The sequence below is a fragment of the Oryzias melastigma genome, linkage group LG3 (genome assembly GCF_002922805.2).
Source record: "Oryzias melastigma strain HK-1 linkage group LG3, ASM292280v2, whole genome shotgun sequence".
In the NCBI taxonomy this organism is placed as follows: Eukaryota; Metazoa; Chordata; class Actinopteri; order Beloniformes; family Adrianichthyidae; genus Oryzias; species Oryzias melastigma.
In genome coordinates, this window is record NC_050514.1 from 32,169,968 (window position 1) to 32,188,120 (window position 18,153).

Consider the following 18,153-nt stretch of genomic DNA (forward strand, 5'->3'; position numbering starts at 1 on the left):
CCCCCTTGTGGTTTGGGAGGGGGTCTCGTACCGTAAACTCCTCCATTAGTCAGATGTGGGATCATCTTCAGGATAACAACATAGAAGCTTTCTTGACCTAAAGTCACCAAGTACTCTGTGTGTTTATGGTGGTTCACCACCGTTCTGCTGGTTCTGGTTCGTGACGTTAAACTGCATTAAGCCTGAACTGAGAGGATGTTTTCCTGGAATGTTGTGTGTTTGATTTGTGTTGTTGTGTTTGCAGAAGTAGCGGTGCCTCCTTGGGTTGGCTACAACGAGGAGGAGACCATCCAGCAGCAGATCCTGGCTCTGTCTGCCGTGAGCTTCACTAAAACACCAGCGGTGATCTTCCCGTGTGTGTGGACGCTGAGAGCTGTGCTGTGATTGCAGGACAAGAGGAACTTCCTGCGAGACCCTCCGGCCGGAGTTCAGTTCCACTTCGACATGGAGCAGATGTACCCGCTGGCGGCGGTCATGCTGGAGGAGGACGAGCTCCTCAACCGCATGCGCTTCGACCTCGTCCCCAAACAGTAAGCAGCGTAGCGCCGTTCCGAACGGGAACGAGGGAAAGGATTCGCCTCACCTGCGTCGATGTGTTTGACAGCGTGAAGGAGGAGATGTTCTGGAGGAACTACTTCTACAGAGTGTCTCTGATTAAGCAGTCGGCTCAGCTCACGGCGCTGGCGGCACAGCAACAGAAGGACGACGGCGAAAGCAACTCTGCGGTTTCACCCGAGAACGTCGTTTTAACAGGTTAAAGCTCAGCTTTCACTGTGATCATCTCAGCAAATTCAATTTAAAGCAGATGAATCCACACATGAGGGCAGAAAAATGCTTCTTAAATGTACTTTAATTTGAAAGTTTTAGAGTTACGGTGGCCCTGAAGCCCAAATCACATCGACAAATCACTCAATGAAAAAAAAATGGAAAAAAATCCTAACAAAATTCTAGAAACTAAAACATAAAAAAATGTGGTTTGGATCTGTGATTGACAGTGAGATTAGCTCGTGGTAACGCATTCACACTGCGTCTTTCATATGGAGAGTGGGACCGCTCTAATGGTCCAGACCGAAGGGGATCCATGTCCGAGTGGTAAAATGACAGTAGCATCATAAGCTAATACAGGCTAACGTATTAAGCTAACACTCCCAACTGAAACATTCATTCCAAACCATCACCAGGATGGAGTTCGCTGGATTTAATGTCAATCACACTAAACCACTGTTGCCAAACTTCCAAGTCAACTGGAAAGCTGTGCAAGCCAGAACATTTTTGACATCCAAAGGCTAATCACCCACGAGCCATGCTAAAGCTAACACCATAACCACTGACCATCACAGAATCAAAGAAGGGGCAATCACAAAATTCAACTGTACCATCTCATTTCAACCTGTAGGGGGCAGCACACAGACAGTTTTAGACTATAAATTCAGGATTAAACACATTTCTTTTATATTGTCAAAATTGTGGCAACAGAGAGCACTTTCACAGCCTCATTTATAGATGTCAAAAACAGTTGATTTACTTTTTGGTTACCCTTTAACATCTGGATTACTAACAAAATAGCCTAAAGTAAAAATATTTCTCGTGCAGAATTGATTTCTTGCTGTAAGTTTGCCTTGTTTTCTTGTAAAATTTTAGCAGCAGATCTTTAATTTCTAAAGACTTTTAGCTTCATCTATTTCTCCTTTCAAGTCGTGTTCTTCTCATCATTTGATGATTCACAATTTCTTTTTAGTTTTAAGTGTCTATTTATGTGTTTCACAAGTTAAAAGTCTCTGAAAGCAAAACTAATAAAAATCTCAACTGACAAGTGAATAAAAACATAGTTTTAAATGAAATGTAATTTAATAAGATTTACAGATTTTTATGTCATCTTTGTTTTGTTTTAAGAGAAAACAGCTTATTTTTTTAGATCTTTTTGATCTTTTATTAGTTTTTTCTTTTTGTAGGTAAATTCTAGTTTTGCGTGAACTGTTTTAGAATCTAAAAAGATAATTTTTTAGTGGAAATTTGAGAAATGAGTGGATATTTAATCAATCATGAACTGCATGGATGTAGGACTTTAGAAATGTTCATTTTCTATTCTTTATTGTGATTCTGTTGTTCTGCAGAAAGCATAAGAGCTAAAACTCCTCCGGTCTCCATCAGCGACTTAAAGAAGGTAAGAGCTTCTCTCCTTGTACAGTCCTGCTGTTTACGTACGAAGTGGAATCGTTGATGCTTCAACTCCCTCAGGAGGAGGAGGTGGAGATATCCACGAGTCCCGGAGTGTCTGAGTTCGTGAGCGACGCTTTCGACTCTGCGGCCATTAACCAGGAGGATCTGAGGAAAGAGATGGAGCAGCTGGTGCTGGACAAGAAGGACGGCGTCCCGTCTCCTGATGGTTGGCCTCTTCGACACATTGGTTGACTGAATTTTTGGGTGAATGACTGACTTTGTTTTTGGCTCGACACAGATTTTGCCGCAGACTGGGAGAAGGAGCTCCAGCAGGAGCTGCAGGAGTACGAAGTCGTGACGGAGTCGGACAACAAGGACGACCAGTGGGACCAGGAGATCGAGAAGATGCTCCAGGCCGACGACAGCTAGAAACCGACGGCGGTTTGTTGATCCAAAACGTATCGGTATTGACCAACAGCACTCGAGCGGGACCGGTATCCTCGCCGCCCCATGAACTGACGTAGAGCAGGTCGTAGCTGCGCCCACAATACTAGTGAAGTTCTGCTTTCTAAACTGGTTCCATCCACTTCTCCCCCTCCTGCTCTTGTTGGGAGAAGACTCCAGGGGGCGCTCTAGTACAAAGTGGGTCTGTCTGTTGTCAGATGTGATCTTTGTTTCTGCTGCTGCTTCCTTGTACAGAAGAGTTGTAAATAGAAGACACGGTTTTGACTAAACTGACTTCCGTACACAGGCTTGTTGAATGAATTCCAGTGAGAACGTCACTTTTATGTCCTTTCTATGCTGTAAGAACACTTCTTCTTCTGTTCCACCTTCTTTAATAAATAATATTAACATTAAGATGCTGTGTTTTAAATATCCTGCAGAGAAAAGTTTAACCTGAACGAGATGCTGCTAAAATCTCAAATCTAAACTTTTTCATCTGGCCACCAAACTGGAAGAAAGAACCCTGATAATCCTCATTAATGGTGCACTACAAATATATTAAACTTATTTAGGAGCCAAAAGTTGTTCTGCGTTCATGTGATGTTGTCGGTTTTCTCATGTTAATGTGTGTTTTTTCCTGATCATTCCAACACCTCATGAACGCAACGTTTGCATTTTCCTCTGATGGACTTCAATTCATTGGAGCTAAAATTATAAAGTTTTAGTTTTAACATTTAAAAAAATCTATTTTAAAATATCTATTTCAATTTTTTGTCCGTGTTTTTTCTTTCTCTAATGAGGTGGATTACCAAAACGTCACGCATCGCCTCCTCTGTCAAACTTCAGAACCTTTGTGGCCCACAAGTCAGAAATTCTGCGACCCCTGCTCTAAACCTAAAGTAAAAATAATCTAATTCAAAAGTGTGATTGGCTCGACTCTTAACTGACAAAACTGCTTCTCAACAAGTTTGTTTTGTTTAAAGATCCGTTGAGGGACTGGTTGAACTCAGTTCATCACAAGAACCTGATTTCACTTTCTCTGGAGTTCTGGAGTTAACCCTCACAGGTGGTAAAACCTGTCGGTGTCTTATTCAACAACAAACGTTTGAGGATCACGAACACCCAAAACAAGAAAACAAGTCAAGTTGAAGCAGAAAACAGAAACTGCTGCTATAAAAGCAAAACTCATGAGCTTTATGCAAAAGTAAAAAATGGGTTTAAAGCCATTCAAGATATGCAATTCACTAAAAAAAACTTTGGAATATTTAAAATGCATCTAAAAACTCCATAAAACAGCAATAAGATGGATTAAATGTCAGATTCTCCCTAGCTACAGAAACAAAAGACAACACTAAGAGGGACACATCAGAAATAAAAAGTTTGCACATCAAAAGATTTTCAAAAACTAGATTTTTAAATGATCTTTATTTTAAAAATCAACATTAATTCATCAAAGTTATTAATTTCTTTCTTCCAGGTGATCTTTGGAAGTATTTAGGCCAAAAAAACTGCTTTCTCTTCCATTTTATGGTAGATTTTTGGTTGTAGGGTGACTGTGGTGTAACGGACCTCCAATCAGATGGTTGCAGGTTTGATTCATGCCTTGCTTGCCCATTAGTGTCCTTTGAAAAGATTTTGAACTCTGAACGCCTTCAGAGATCTTTCAATTATGGACAGATTTTCTTAATCGTATCAAATTTGTATTAATTCCACTTGTAAGATAGTAAAAGTGACAGAGAGCAGAACTGTCTGAACAGAAGAACAGGAATTATCTGCTTTAACAGACAACAGACTGGAAAGAGATCAATAATCAGCAAAACCATGAAAGCATTTGGAAATATTAAGATCTATGGATCTATTCATCAGCAAGTGGATGCTTCAGATAGGGGCGGAGCAATGAGCTTGTGGCGTGCCAATCACATTTTTTATATCACAAATACAAACTCTTTCAAACATAATTTAGTCTTCTCCTGATTTTCAAATGTCATTTTGAGCTTATACATATATATATATCTCCTCCATCATCAGAAAAACAGGATGAGAACATGTTAAAACATGATTTTCATGTTGCGTCTTTAAAAAAAAAAAAACATTACATTTTAGAAAAATATATCAAATATTAGTATGAAAAAAGATTCAGCTTTTTGCTCAGATGTGGACAACAAAACACCCTATAAGATAACGTAACATGTATAATTCCAATACATTAAATGATACTTTCTGTGTACTTACTCTACTCTCATTGATAGTGAGTGCCATGAAAAAAACACAAGCTACCACATAAGTACTTTGTAATTACACGTCGTCTTGCATATGGTAAGTCCCATGAAACACATAAACTTGGTAAGTAAGTAAAAAGTAAATTCTTGGTTATTTTTTGAAGTACTTTAAAGGTGGTTTTGTTTACCTACTATCTTGTTACACATGGTAAATACCATGAAAGATGCAATACAGGAAGAAGTAAATTCAAGGTGTTTTATTTGAACCTACCTTGTTTTTACATGTCTTTTTCAGTACTACAAAAGACACATTGACACAACATGTAAAAATTCAGTTGGTACAGCATAAATACCCAGTAAGTACCGCACAAGTATGAACCAAGTAGTACCATATAAATACACAGTGAGTACCATGTAATTACTGGGTTGGTACAAAAAAAGTACCATATAAGTACCAACTAGGTCTCATTAAAAAGTACCATGCGAGTACCCAGTAAATACAAAAGATTATCATGTAAATACCGCTTAAATACCCTGCAAGTACCTAGTAGATACAATAAAGTAGCATGTAAATACCACCTAAATACCATGTAAGTACTCAGAAGATACAAAAAAGTACTATGTAAATACCACTTCATTACCCTGTAAGTATCCAGTAGGTACAGGAAAATACTTCTTAAATACACTGAAGGTCTCATTAAAAAGTATCATGCAAATACCCAGTGGATACAAAAAGTACCATGTTAATACCAACAACGTACCCAGTAAGTCCCATTAAAAAAGATCATGTAAGTACCCAGTAGGTACAAAAAAATACTATGTAAATACTACACTATAAGTACCCAGTAGTTCCCATTAAAAAGTATCATGTAAGTACCCAGTACATAAAAAAGTACTATGCAAATACCACTTAAATACCCTGTAAGTATCCAGTATTTACAGAAAAATACCATGTAAATACTTCTTAAATACACTGAAGGTCCCGTTAAAAAGTATCATGTAAGTACCCAGTGGATACGAAAAGTACCATGTAAATACCAACCAAGTACCCAGTAGTTCCCATCAAAAAGGATCATGTAAGTACCCAGTACATAAAAAAGTACTGTGCAAATACCACTTAAATACACTGCAAGTACCCAGTAGATAAAAAGTACTATGCAAATACCACTTAAGTATACTGTAAGTACCCAGTACATAAAAAAGTATCATGTAAATACCCCTTAAATACCCTGTAAGTACAATACTATAAAGGAAGGTTTTACCCAAAATTTACAAATGATTTATTCTTCACTGTTTTGCTGCATGACACCAGGTTTAAAGGATTTCCTTCATTGTTACTGGCTTATTAGCAAATTATAAAAAAGTATTTTAGTTTTTTGCTGCTGTTTTTTTGATACAACTTGTGTATCGAACCAAAAAACCCCAAAAGGTTTAATGGAGTCATGGGGAGAGTGAATCACTGCACTCCTAATTTGGACTGCAGATTTAAAAGTTTACTAATTCAACCACCGGAGACTCATGAAGGAATGTTTGGAAAACCGTGTTTGAAGGCGGGGCGGCTGTTCATGTCAGACGTGTCTCAGCGTGCAGCGTTGTGAGTCGTGTGGGATGGTTTCTAAGGAATAAACAGAGGAAATGCTTTCTAGATGTTACACATTCCCAGAAGCCTATTAGAGGCACGATTTCTGTTGAGAAGAGCATGAATGCATGTGGTCAGAAAAATCAATGAATACTCTTCCCGCAGAGTCTTGGCATTTTAGTGAAGCTTTGAAGTAATGAAATGATAAAGGAATCCAGACAGAATGTCATTTTTCTTCTCTATTTTTGGTTTAATTTCCTTAAATGTTGTCCTGATGGATTTTTAAACTCTTCTTTTACAATTCATGTTTGGAAATTCTTACAATCTTCTTGCAATTTGATGGAAAAATTCTGCTTTTTATGATTAATTTGTGTATTTTCTTTCTTAAAGTTAATGAGGAAAATCATTTTAAAGAATCAAAATTGCTCTAAACTAATGACATAAACACGACTTCCGGGTGGGAGCCTCCCTCCTCCCTCTCTCCCTCCCCCGGTTGGCTGGGATGAGGAAAGGGAAAGCCTGCAGCTCAAGTCTTTGTGCAATCCTCTGGAAAGCGCAGAGATGCTTGTACACGCCGAGAAGCGAAGACACAGACCAAGCATGTGGATGTGGACTACTCTTCTGCTCCTGGCAGCCCTCTGCTTCTCCACCACCCAAACTGCCAGTAAGTGGTTTTAAAATGTGGGTTAGAAGCGTGACACGGTGAGTCCATTGAGTTTAGATCGAGTCAAGCTGACAGCAAACCAAACTAAAACGGATCTCTACAACTGTTATGCTTTTAGACTTAAGATAAACCAAAACTGAAGTGATGGTCAAACAGTTTTTTGTCCAAATGCTCTAATTTCATGCAGAATTTGATGCTTTAAAGAATCTTGTCTCATCCACCAGGAAAATCTGGAAACATTTAAAATCCAGAGGCTGATTTTTTAACTCAAAGATTGTCCTTTTTGGTTTTTTTCTAATCCTTTCTCGGAGTTGGTGTTTTTTTATTCTCTTTCACTTCCATCATCTCAGATCCTCTTGGAGCTGATCTTCTGTTATTTCAGGTTTCTAACTTTGCTTTAATTAGTTTTCATTCTTAAAAATATTTTTCTAGATGATCTTTATTGAGAGTTTCAGAGATTTGCACCATTTTCCACTTTCTACAGGATTTACACTGTAAATGTGTAATGTATTAAAAGTTTTGTTTCATTTGCGTGACTTAAATTTATCCTGTTGCTATTTGAATTTATGTTTAGGATGTTTTTAAAAATTATATATATATATGTATTTATATTTATTTAATTGTTGTTATTTTTATTATTATTATTGTTGTTTTTTTTCTTCTGTTTTCCAGAGTTGATCTTTTTTTTCAGTGGGTTTTTCCACACATACTGTGATCCTTTGATTTTCTTTTTTTTTTTTTTTTTTACTAATTTCATGCAACCACAAGGAGGTGCCATCCTGTGCTTCTGTGTGCAGATTCTAGTCCACACAAAATAAAAACAAATCAGTCATGTGGAGAAGCAGAACTGTCATAGCAGACCTGTGGACCTACAGAGGGAAACTGAACTAATGAGGAGAAATCAATCAATCAATCAAATCCTTTATTACTCCCACAATGGGGAAATTCTCTAAAGCACCTCTAAAGGGAGGTGCTTTCAAGAAGGAGGAGTGAAGGACTGAGAGTAGGGACTCTGAATGATGGAACTTTGACAGAGAAAACTTGGTGATTGAAAGAAGAACGGTGGATTTTTTAAAAAACGGTAGAGGGAGCAAGTTCAAGATAGAGTGGATGGAATGAGGAACAGAGAAGGATATCGGTGATGTAAGAGAAGTTTGATAAGAATGTTCTGGAGGTAATGAGTTGGTCAGAAAAAGAGAAGAATCTGAAGCTGGAAGCTGAAGCTGTGATGTTCAGTGTTGTCAGTGGTTAACATCCTCCGTTAAAGAATATGAAGTAGAGGAAAATTCTAGAAGGACATACAGTAGATGAGGTTCTTGGAAGCCGTAATTCTCCATCAGTCCATCAGTCCTTTGTAGTTTATCAACGTCATACTGGCACAGTTGGACTTCATTTTGACCTTCATTCTTCACAGAAAATCCATTTATTGTCAGTAACTAGAATTAAAACTATGTTAAGTTTATCAGATTTTAGACAAATTCAAGGGTTTAAAGTGGTTTTAATATAGAGGAGGGGTCACTTCATTAGCTCTGATTTAGTTTTTAGTGGTTATATTTATGAATTTGAGGCTGAAATGCACCAGAAACAGTAAAACAAACACTTTTGTTAAATACCATTGATGATTTTACACTTCCTGTTGCATTTGCTGCATTGATATGATCCTATGACGTAAAATGTCTTTTATTTTGAAAGGAAGTCGTGCAAAGCTCTATCAAAAGTTAAACACTATTTTTCGTTTTTTTAAAAAAAGCTAATTTCTCTTCATGTATATGTTTTATTTATGGCAAAAACCACAATAGTTTGTTTAAATGTCAGCAGCAAAAACCTAAATATAAATCACTATCTTATATTTCTAAAGACGTTTCGGGTCCTACTGGGTTTTGTTTGTCGGCAAATCGACCCAAATGGCTGTTAAAGTGTTGAAGGTTGCAGACCCCTGAACTAGACGAGAAAAGGGAGATTTGGGAAGACTTTAACATGTGGAAATGGGAGGAGAAAGTGATTTTCAGAAAGAAAAAGAAGCAGTAAGAAATGGGAGTGGGGGAAGGATTACTTCTAGTGCTGAGGTGATCTCAAAGAGATCTTCCAACAGGAGAAAGTGCCATTTGAGATGGTGGTCACTGTAAAAAAATAGTTGTTGAAGCTACCAGAGAAATTCAATAAAAACTGCAGTAAATTAAATTACAAGAAAAAAATGTACATCGATTCACAGTAAAATAAATCCAACTGAATCACTTTAAAAACCTGTAAAGTCGACTAAATGTTCCTGTTAAGTAATCATAACTTCTTTGTGAAGAAATCAACGTTTTAATTCAATTCTTACACCAGTTAGATACTGAATGTAGATCAACATTTTGTAAAATGAACAGGAATTTATTGAACTAAAAAGTGCTTTACACTGTAAAAGCTGCAGGTCAAAGTCAGCAAACTTTATTTGAAAGTCTGTTCTTAATCTCTTTCTCTGCATATTCAACAAAGACTTATTGTGAAAACTACAACTTAAAACAGCAATTGAATGTACTTGATATGGTAGTTTTTTAGAATTTCCAACCCTCTGGGGATGATGTTGTTTGCAGATGACAGTGTGATGTGTTGTGAGGGCAGTGATCAGGTGGAGGAACATCTAGAGAGGCGGAGCTTAGCTCTGGAACAAGGAGGAAAGAAGGTCAGGTCAGCTGCAGTGTGTGTTTAAATGAGGATGGATAGAATCAGGAATAAATCCATCAGAGGAACAAATCATGGTTGATGTTTGGAGATTTGCTATGGCAGATGATGAGACATCACAAATTAATTGAAAAATATAAATTTTTAACACTTTTTTTTTTTTAATCGATGTGTTCTGCATAAAAAAAATGTTCACTTTCTTTTACAGACTGGTGTGAAAATGTCCTTGAAGAATGTCGAAAAAATCCTTCAAACTGGACCAAGTACGTCTCACCTGATTTTGTTTTCACTGGTGTTATTATCTGTTTGTGTTATTGGTTTGCTGAAAGAAGATCCGGCTGATGCACATATCTATTTGTTCAACTCACAGGAAATAAAGAGATTTATCTTTATTATTTCTCTTCAAATATTCAGAAAATATTTACATTTTCAGTCTAATAAATTACACGGAAGTTGGTTCATTGTACCAGTACTTAAAGTCCCTCTCCAATCATCTTTTGATCTCTTGCAAAAGCGTTACTGGTGCAACAAAAGTTATGAGAAATATTGTAGCATTCCAACCATGCAGTTTTGATCCAGATTCCAGCTCAGTCCAGGAAAATGAAGATGTCCATGGATCTATTTGTCTACAAGTGGATGCATCAGGATGGAGCAGGGCAGGGAGACTTTCAAAGAAAAGTTAATTAAATTAACATGTTTAAACAGATGCATGACTAAAAACTATATTTATAGTATTCCCTTTAAAACTTTACAGCTCCTGTATGTTGAAGCTTTAGATTTAATTTCTTTTTTGCTACTTTATTTGTTTACAGGTGTTATGAAGACAGGATTCTAACCTGTGTGCCACGCAGACGTGGTACGCCAGGCTTTGTTCGCATGAATGTGAAACCTTCAGAGGAAGTAAGGCTGCAGAGTTTGGTTCTCAGGGGTCAAAAAAAGGCAACATTTATTTTAAAGGCTGTCAATGTCAACGCGCGCGATGAATAAAACATAATTTGTTAATATTTATTAACGCCCTCAGGCGTCCTGTTGTGCAGCTGTGAGATCAGCGTAATAATTTCTGTGATTGAGATTTTATTAAACTAAAGAGAGAATATGGCATTTATTTCTAGTTTTTGGACAGAAGCGAAAAAACAAAGTGTCAAAAAAATGTTGATTAGTTCGTTGACAAATTTTATTATTGTTGTTTTTATAAAATTATACCAAATTCATTCTATGTTATAAAAACAGTTTGTTAATTATTTTGGGGGTTTTCAAAGAATAAGGGAATCCAATTTTTCCAAAGTTTTCTGTTTTTGCATAATTTTATGTCTAGTGTGTAAATACAACATGGAAACATGACAAAATAAAGGTAGTGTCATAAAAGTGTGGTTGTGCTGCTTAAAATGATATCAAATACGCAAGCAGTTAGTCTTTCAAATTAAAAATACTATTTTAAAAATAAAAACCAAACAAAAACTGAATTGAAGACTCTGGGTTCCAAAGGGTTAAAAATAAATGTTCTAAATGTACAATTTTGGATGTAATTTCATATTATGATTATTTGAAAATAATAAGTGGTTGGCAAATACTGTAATAAAAAAAAAATCAATGGAGATGAAATGCGATTAATTTTTTCCAGATTTGCGATTAATTTGTTATTTTTTTTAATCGATTCCCAGCCACAGTTTTTATAAAAAAATGTGACGGTATAGTTAAAACTTTTTCTCAGGACAGTAAAAGTCTTTATTAAGAATGTATTACTAATGTATATATATATTATCAAAAGCAATTAGCAGTTGGGTTATGGTTACATTTTTTTTTTTTGCAAAACCCTGTCTAGAAGTCCAAAAATCTGACAAAAAATGCTCTTTGCATGTTTTAAAAAGAAATCATAGATTTCCTTTTAAAGAAAAAATAATAATTTAGATAACATTTTACATTATTATTTTTTATTTTTGTGGTGCTAATGTATAAATCTTTTTATAAATCAAAATTTTAACACAAATAAATCCCCACAGTAAACAAATCCTACAACAGAGCTGTCAAGTAATAGAATTATTATAATTATATATCTCATTCATTTGGGGGAGGGGGGAAATGTCATCGTATGTTAAGGTGAAAAGATAAACTAAAAGCTTCATGGATTTAAAGAATAAAAGAACACCATAAATCATTTAAAACACACTTACATTGTGTTCATTATGTTTATTTGTTTTTTAGGCTGAAGGAAACGTGACGCCTGATGTGAGGGTTCAGATCCCGTCCTCGGCTCTCCAGAAAATCAAAGGAGCTTCAGCTTTAGAGGAGGTTATGGTGGTGGCCTCCGTGCTCAACAGCACTTATTTTGAGGTCAGAAACGTTTTTACATCACTTTTGTCTTTTAAAAACTTTTTCCTGTGTGATAAAACACCAGTAAAGTATATTTTTATTCAGTTAAAAAGCCTAAAACGCCAATGTTCATACATTTAGTGGCTCATCGTGTCTTTGTGTCTCTTTATCAGAGCCCCACTGAGACCCAGAACAACACAACGCCCTCTGTTTTAGGCTGGAGAGTGCTGTCGGTGAAGGGTGGAACAGATCCAATCAAAAATCTCATTGAACCCATTAAGTTAACCTTCAGATCTGAAGAAAATGTAAAATGAGGAAAAATTTCAGCTTTTTACTTGTTCACTTTTCCTCATTTTGTTGTTTTAATTCTTTTTTGAACATTTGCTTAGGTCACTAACGGGTTGTGTGTGTTTTGGAAAGAGCCAGAGAATCTCAGCGGGAAAGGTAAATAAAAATATTCAAAGTGCTTTTCAGCTGTTAAATGAGAAGTCTAAACATCTTTGTTTCCTCTAAGGTTCATGGAGCACAGACGGTTGTCAGACCAAATTCAACGGAGAGGAATTTATTTGCAGCTCCAGTCACATGAGCTTTTTCGCTGTCCTTGTGGTAAACATCAAGTTTCTTTTTACATTCCATCCACCTTCTTCCACTCATCTGGGACAGGGTTGCAAGAGCAACAGCCTAAGAAAAGATGTCCAGACTTCCCTCTCCCCGGCCACTTCCTCCAGCTCCTCTGGGGGGACCCTGAGACATTCCCAGCTTAGAGACGTAGTCCCTCAAGCGTGTCCTGGGTCTCCCCCCAGTGAGACATGCCCGGAACACCTCTCCAGGTGGAGAGGCGTGTTCTGTGGAGGAGAGGCGGCTCTACTCCCAGCTTCTCACCCTATCTCTGAGGGAGCGTCCAGCCACCCTCTGGAGAAAACTCATTTCAGCTGTTTGTAGTCGGGATCTCGTTCTTTCACACAATCCAGAGCTCATGACCATTGGTGAGTACTGGAACGAAGATCGAGTGGTGAATTCAGAGCTTTGCTTTCTGGCTCAGTACAGCGACTGCGTAACTGCGGACGCCGCTCCAATCTTCCTGTCAATCTTAGGCTCTGATCTTTAAATATTTTGGGGTCTTTTTTTGTCATGAGCAAGACCCCAAGATATTTAAACTCCACCCCCTGAGGCAGGAGCACTCCACCCACAGAGAGAGGGCAAACTACCTTTCACTGGTTGAGAACTATGGCTCAGACTTAGCGATGCTGCCCCTTATCCCAACCGCTTCACACTTTGCTTCGAACAGCTCCAATACATGCTGGAGGTCCTGGCTCGATGAAGCCACCAGGACAACATCATCTGCAAAGAGCAGAGATGAAATCCAGTGGTCCCCAAACCACATCCCCTCCAGCCTCTGCCTGTGCCTAGAAATTCTGTCCCTAAAGACTATGACCTACTGCTGGCTATGGGGACCAAGATCCTGCTCCAGTCATACAGAGAGTAAGGCTCCCCAGACCCCATACTCCCAGAACACCCTCCACGGGACACCACGGGGGACGCTAACGCCTTACTGAATACTTACAAGCAAAAGAAAAAAGAAAGATGAGTGAAAACATAGATTGTTGGTCATTGGAAGGATCATAGAAAAGCTTTTCCACACCAAATAAGGGCAGTTTGACAGTTGGCAAGATTCCTACTCTGATGTCTACAAATGCTAGACACCAGTTCCTTGTTAAAAAATTTCCAAATTAAAAAAAAATAAAAGATCACCTCTTTTTCTTTTTCCTTCAGAACCCAGAAATGTCCGTGGGTGAAAGTCATAACACGAACCTCAGATACATCACCTATGTGGGGTCAGCACTTTCTGTCATCTTCGCAGTCATCAGTTTCTTCATATATATGTATCTGCGGTGCGTATTTTTCTGATATATATATGTTTTTTTAAGTGATCTTCTAGATGTGTGGAGACCAGACCTGGTTGTCTTTTTCAGTCAAATCATAAAAGAAACGTGTGGATGTTAAGGACTTGTTGATACTCGAATTCTTAGACAAGTTCAGGCTTGCTTCTTCAATTTTGTCCGCTGTGTAACAAGATAAACGCTTCTTTGTGTAAGTGCAAAATTTTGCCGCAATCGGAATAATCTCAAGTTTTGTCCTCAGTCGGCGGGGGCGTTCTGAAAAAGCCATCGGAATACACATGCAGCTGACGGCGGCGCTGCTCTTCCTCCACCTCAGCTTCCTGCTCAGCGGCTCCTGGTTTCACGTGGTGGAAGATCAAGATGATGGCTGGGCTTGCAGGGGTTTGGGTCTCATCTTACACTGGTCTCTGCTCGCCACCTTAACCTGGTTGGCTCTGGAGGGCTTCCACCTCTACCTTCTCCTCGTTCGAGTCTTCAACATCTCTGTGGAACGATATCTGCTCAAGCTCAGCATTGTGGGATGGGGTGAGTCATGCAGTTTGGACCAGCTTCAAATGATAAACGCACTTCTCTTGGGTTCTTGTTTTTCTATTTCATAAGTTGTGCGTCATGTTTTTTAACTCACAAGTTTCTGAAGTGAATCCTATCTCTTCTTTGTCAGGTTTTCCAACACTGGCTGCAATGGCTTGTGGGATTTCAGGTGTTTATGGCAAATATATTCTAGAACTGAAGGACAAGGAAAACCCCGAATCAAAATCCTCAATGTAGGAAACAAATACTACAGATTTTCTGTGACAGTCTTACACGAGTGCTCATTCTTTGTGTGTGATTTTATCTGCAGATGCTGGATGAGCAGCGAGTTCAAACACAGGCAGGTGATCGGCTACCTCACGGTGGCCTTTCTCTGCCTGGTGGTGCTCTACAACACCTGCATGCTGACGCTGGTGGTCTTCAAACTCTATCTGATCAGAAGTGGCAATATGGGCCTCAAGAACAGCAACCAATGGAGGAATGTGAAAAAAGAGAAAGGACTGGACTTGTGGAAAAAGTGTGCGGCGGTGCTGATCCTCAGCTGTGTGCTGGGCCTGCCCTGGGGGCTCGCCAGCACTACCTACATCTCTCTAAGCGGAGTCTATGTCTTCACAATCCTCAACTCCTTGCAGGGTTAGTCAGTCGGTGATTCACTCATTGGAGCTGTTAAATGTGGAAATCTTCAGCAGTATTTTCTGTTTTTTCTTTTCAGGTTTGTTCATGTTCCTGTGGTCTGTTTCTCTGGTCTGCAAGTCTCGATCACACAGGAGCACAGCAGCTAAGGACCTATCCACACAGAAAATGATTACTGCCAGTACGAGTAACTGATACTCGTGAGAAAATGAATGCTTCATTCGATCCCTGGGTTGGATATTTTTAATGATACCTCCTGATGTATGCAGCTAAACTTCACGTGTTCCTTATTTCTTTGTTATTTAATCAGAAGTGTTTGTAATAAAAATGAATCACATATTTTTTTTCTTCTGTTGTGATTTATGTCGTCCATCATCAGAAAAATGTTTTGGTCTTGCATCTGTATTCTGGCTGATATCCACTTGCAACAAATATGAAGCATGTTGCCACAAATTCAAATTAATCTATAGTGGATTTGTCCTGTTGTGCTTTTCTGTCTTCAGAAAAAAATTCAAGAGTACAAAACATCAAACACATGCATGTTTTCTCTTTGAGCGCACACACACATTTTTTAAAAGTGTACTATAAACACATAAAAAACTACTTTGAATGTTTGCTCTTTTTACCTAAAGAAGTCATTTGGCACAGTTTGAATTATGAATACATGGACAATGTCCTCATAATTCAAATTGTCAGACACGTCCTTATAAACCACAAAAACTAACACACACACACAGACATCACAAAAATGTGTTCTTTAAAGACATTAGGGGGGAAAAAAAAACTTTTAATTCATGCTTTTTATACCCAAAGAAGTCTTTCTGTTCTGTTTGACCTATGAGAACATGGACCATGTCCTTATAATTCAAAACATCCTCCTTGTGTTGCATGTATTCAGACACTATGTCCTTACAAACCATAAAAACTAACACACACACACACATTTTCACAGACTGAAGTTATTGGAGAGATTCCACATCCGGAGGCAGAAACAAGTCCAAAAACGTTTTAACGGGTCAGGGAGGAACAGAAACTCGAAGGCTTCACAATGATGACGTTTCTGCAGAGGAAGGAGGTGCAACAAACAGACAGAGGAGGGGGCGGACGGCAGATCCACGTAGAAATTCTGTGTAACAGTACACCTGACGATCGCATGTAGTGCTGTAAAAGAACCGGTCCAAACCTGCAGGTGCGTCATGTAAAAAGTAGACACACCTAAAAATGACTATTTGAGTACGACAACAAAAAAGTGAGGTTCCGTTTTTACTTTAGACTTAATCTGTGACTTTTACCCAATTTTATACATTTAATATACACATGTATTTGTCTATCCAGCCTGTTTTATAATCACGAAACAGAAATTAAAATGTAATACTTTTGTTTGATGATCCTGATGATTGATTTTTGTAAGATAAAAAAAAAGTGTCTAAACTTTCATTTTTCCCTATTTCATAACAAACTGGAGACTTTTCTTTAGAAATGGGCTGTTTCATTGTTGATTTCAGTCCAGTCCAAATACCTGTCCATCTTCAGAGGAGCCACTTTCTTTAGCAAACCCAGGCTGTTTGCTTGTAATCAACACAAGAAAAAAAGTGATTTTTTTTTTCTTATTTCTATTGCTAACTTTCTTTTTATGTATGGTTTACTTAATTGTGTATAAAATTTTATAATTGTGTCTTGTCAATTTTAAAGTTTTATTGGGTAATACAAGCTTGTATAGGGTTTTTTTTAGCCTCTTCCTGCATCTACTTTTTCTATACCTATTTTTTTTTTATTTTTTTATTTTTGCGATATGTTGTATAAGTACAAATAAATGAAATAATTAAATTGAGTTGACACCTGTTAATGCAAAAATGCACCAAACCTTTTCGGCTCCAAAATTACCTTCGTTTAGCATGTACTTGAAAACAAAAAAAAAAAGATACAAGTTTTGTTTTTGTTTTGTTTTTTTGTAATAACTGTAAATAAATTCAGAGGTTTTCTTCAGAAAAAAATGTGCTGTTATTTACTCAAATGATTGTCAGGTTTGACATATTTATATAAAAAAAAAATTAAAGACAGAATCTTTTTTTAAAGTACTGAATGTTTTAGGTTGGTGCAGACAAATTATAAATAAACCATACTTTTGCACAAAAAAAGAAAGAAAAAAAAGAAGTAGCTGTATGATCTTGTATTCCTTTTTTTATGGTGAACAGCCTGAAGAGGGCGCCACAGACATTAGAACTAATCTGACTGATCTGGCCTTTTTGTCCTTAAACTTGTACTTTGTTATCATCGCCGCTTCCTAGTTAACTTTATTCGGTTTACTGCTGTAGAAATATGGATATAAGTTTGAAATACAGTTTTTCTGTGTTTCACCTCTTTGTTGATGAAATTATCTTATTCCAGTGAGTCTACAGATACTATTTTTGGTGACAAAACAATTGCCAAATATTTGGCTTTGGTCTTTAATAATAGTCATAAATATTTTTGCATACTTTTTGCAAAACTTGGTATCATCTACATTATGTAGTCAAATTGATCCAACAACTCTTCTCTCAGAGTAAAGTTTTACTGTGCATAAAAATACTCTGCCCTGCAAAAAGTGCCTTAAAATCCACAATAACAAAAAAAGTCCAAACCAACAAAAACAATGTTCTGCACAAGTTCAAATGTTTAAAACAACATTTACACATGAGTCTACATGGACTAAAGTTAGTAAACCTTTTTTTCTTTGAATACTAAGAGCAACAGGACGTGAATTTTGTTGACCCAAAATCACAAACTGTGTAAGCCGACTCCAGCTGTGGTACTGAACAAACCCTGAGGCCCGTCAGGCAGGAACTGGCATCAATTGTGGTTCCTCTCATGTCCTCATGAGGGTTCATAAGTCAACCGTCACCCAACGCAGGTGCAGTCTGTCATTTCCAACTCCTGTTGTGTCGCCTTGTACAAACATAAAATGAAAATGCTGCTGTGCGATATGTGAGCTGCAGATATGAATCACACCAAAACACAAAGATACTTTAACCAAAAACTTTCCCTCTGAAAAAATGTCAAGAAACAGAA

General features: G+C 37.6%; 2 protein-coding genes across 3 annotated transcripts in view; both read left to right on the forward strand.

The window, feature by feature from the left end:
- The window catches only part of syap1 (synapse associated protein 1), a gene marked incomplete at its 5' end in the record, with an annotated part of 5,913 nt that extends 2,895 nt beyond the window's left edge, over nucleotides 1–3,018 (forward strand). Inside the window, 6 exon segments of the mRNA XM_024296337.1 lie at nucleotides 245–318; nucleotides 391–530; nucleotides 605–753; nucleotides 2,115–2,164; nucleotides 2,239–2,386; nucleotides 2,459–3,018. Of these exon segments, the coding sequence (XP_024152105.1) occupies nucleotides 245–318; nucleotides 391–530; nucleotides 605–753; nucleotides 2,115–2,164; nucleotides 2,239–2,386; nucleotides 2,459–2,589 (692 nt within the window). The 3' untranslated portion in view covers nucleotides 2,590–3,018.
- A 3,710-nt stretch (nucleotides 3,019–6,728) lies between these two features.
- On the forward strand, nucleotides 6,729–17,259 carry LOC112160424 (adhesion G protein-coupled receptor G3). Of its 2 annotated transcripts, none has more exons than XM_024294901.2 (12): nucleotides 6,729–7,066; nucleotides 9,939–9,993; nucleotides 10,543–10,630; nucleotides 11,933–12,061; nucleotides 12,214–12,345; nucleotides 12,430–12,484; nucleotides 12,555–12,646; nucleotides 13,814–13,875; nucleotides 14,183–14,466; nucleotides 14,603–14,705; nucleotides 14,783–15,105; nucleotides 15,185–17,259. In XM_024294901.2, exons 1-12 carry the CDS (start codon nucleotides 6,964–6,966, stop codon nucleotides 15,298–15,300), a joined length of 1,542 nt encoding a protein of 513 aa, XP_024150669.1. In that variant the 5' UTR covers nucleotides 6,729–6,963; the 3' UTR covers nucleotides 15,301–17,259. The 2 variants fall into 2 exon arrangements, with proteins under 2 accessions (XP_024150669.1, XP_036067261.1); XM_036211368.1 differs by having other exon boundaries at nucleotides 6,736–7,066; nucleotides 13,814–13,932.
- Nucleotides 17,260–18,153: the final 894 nt, after the last annotated feature.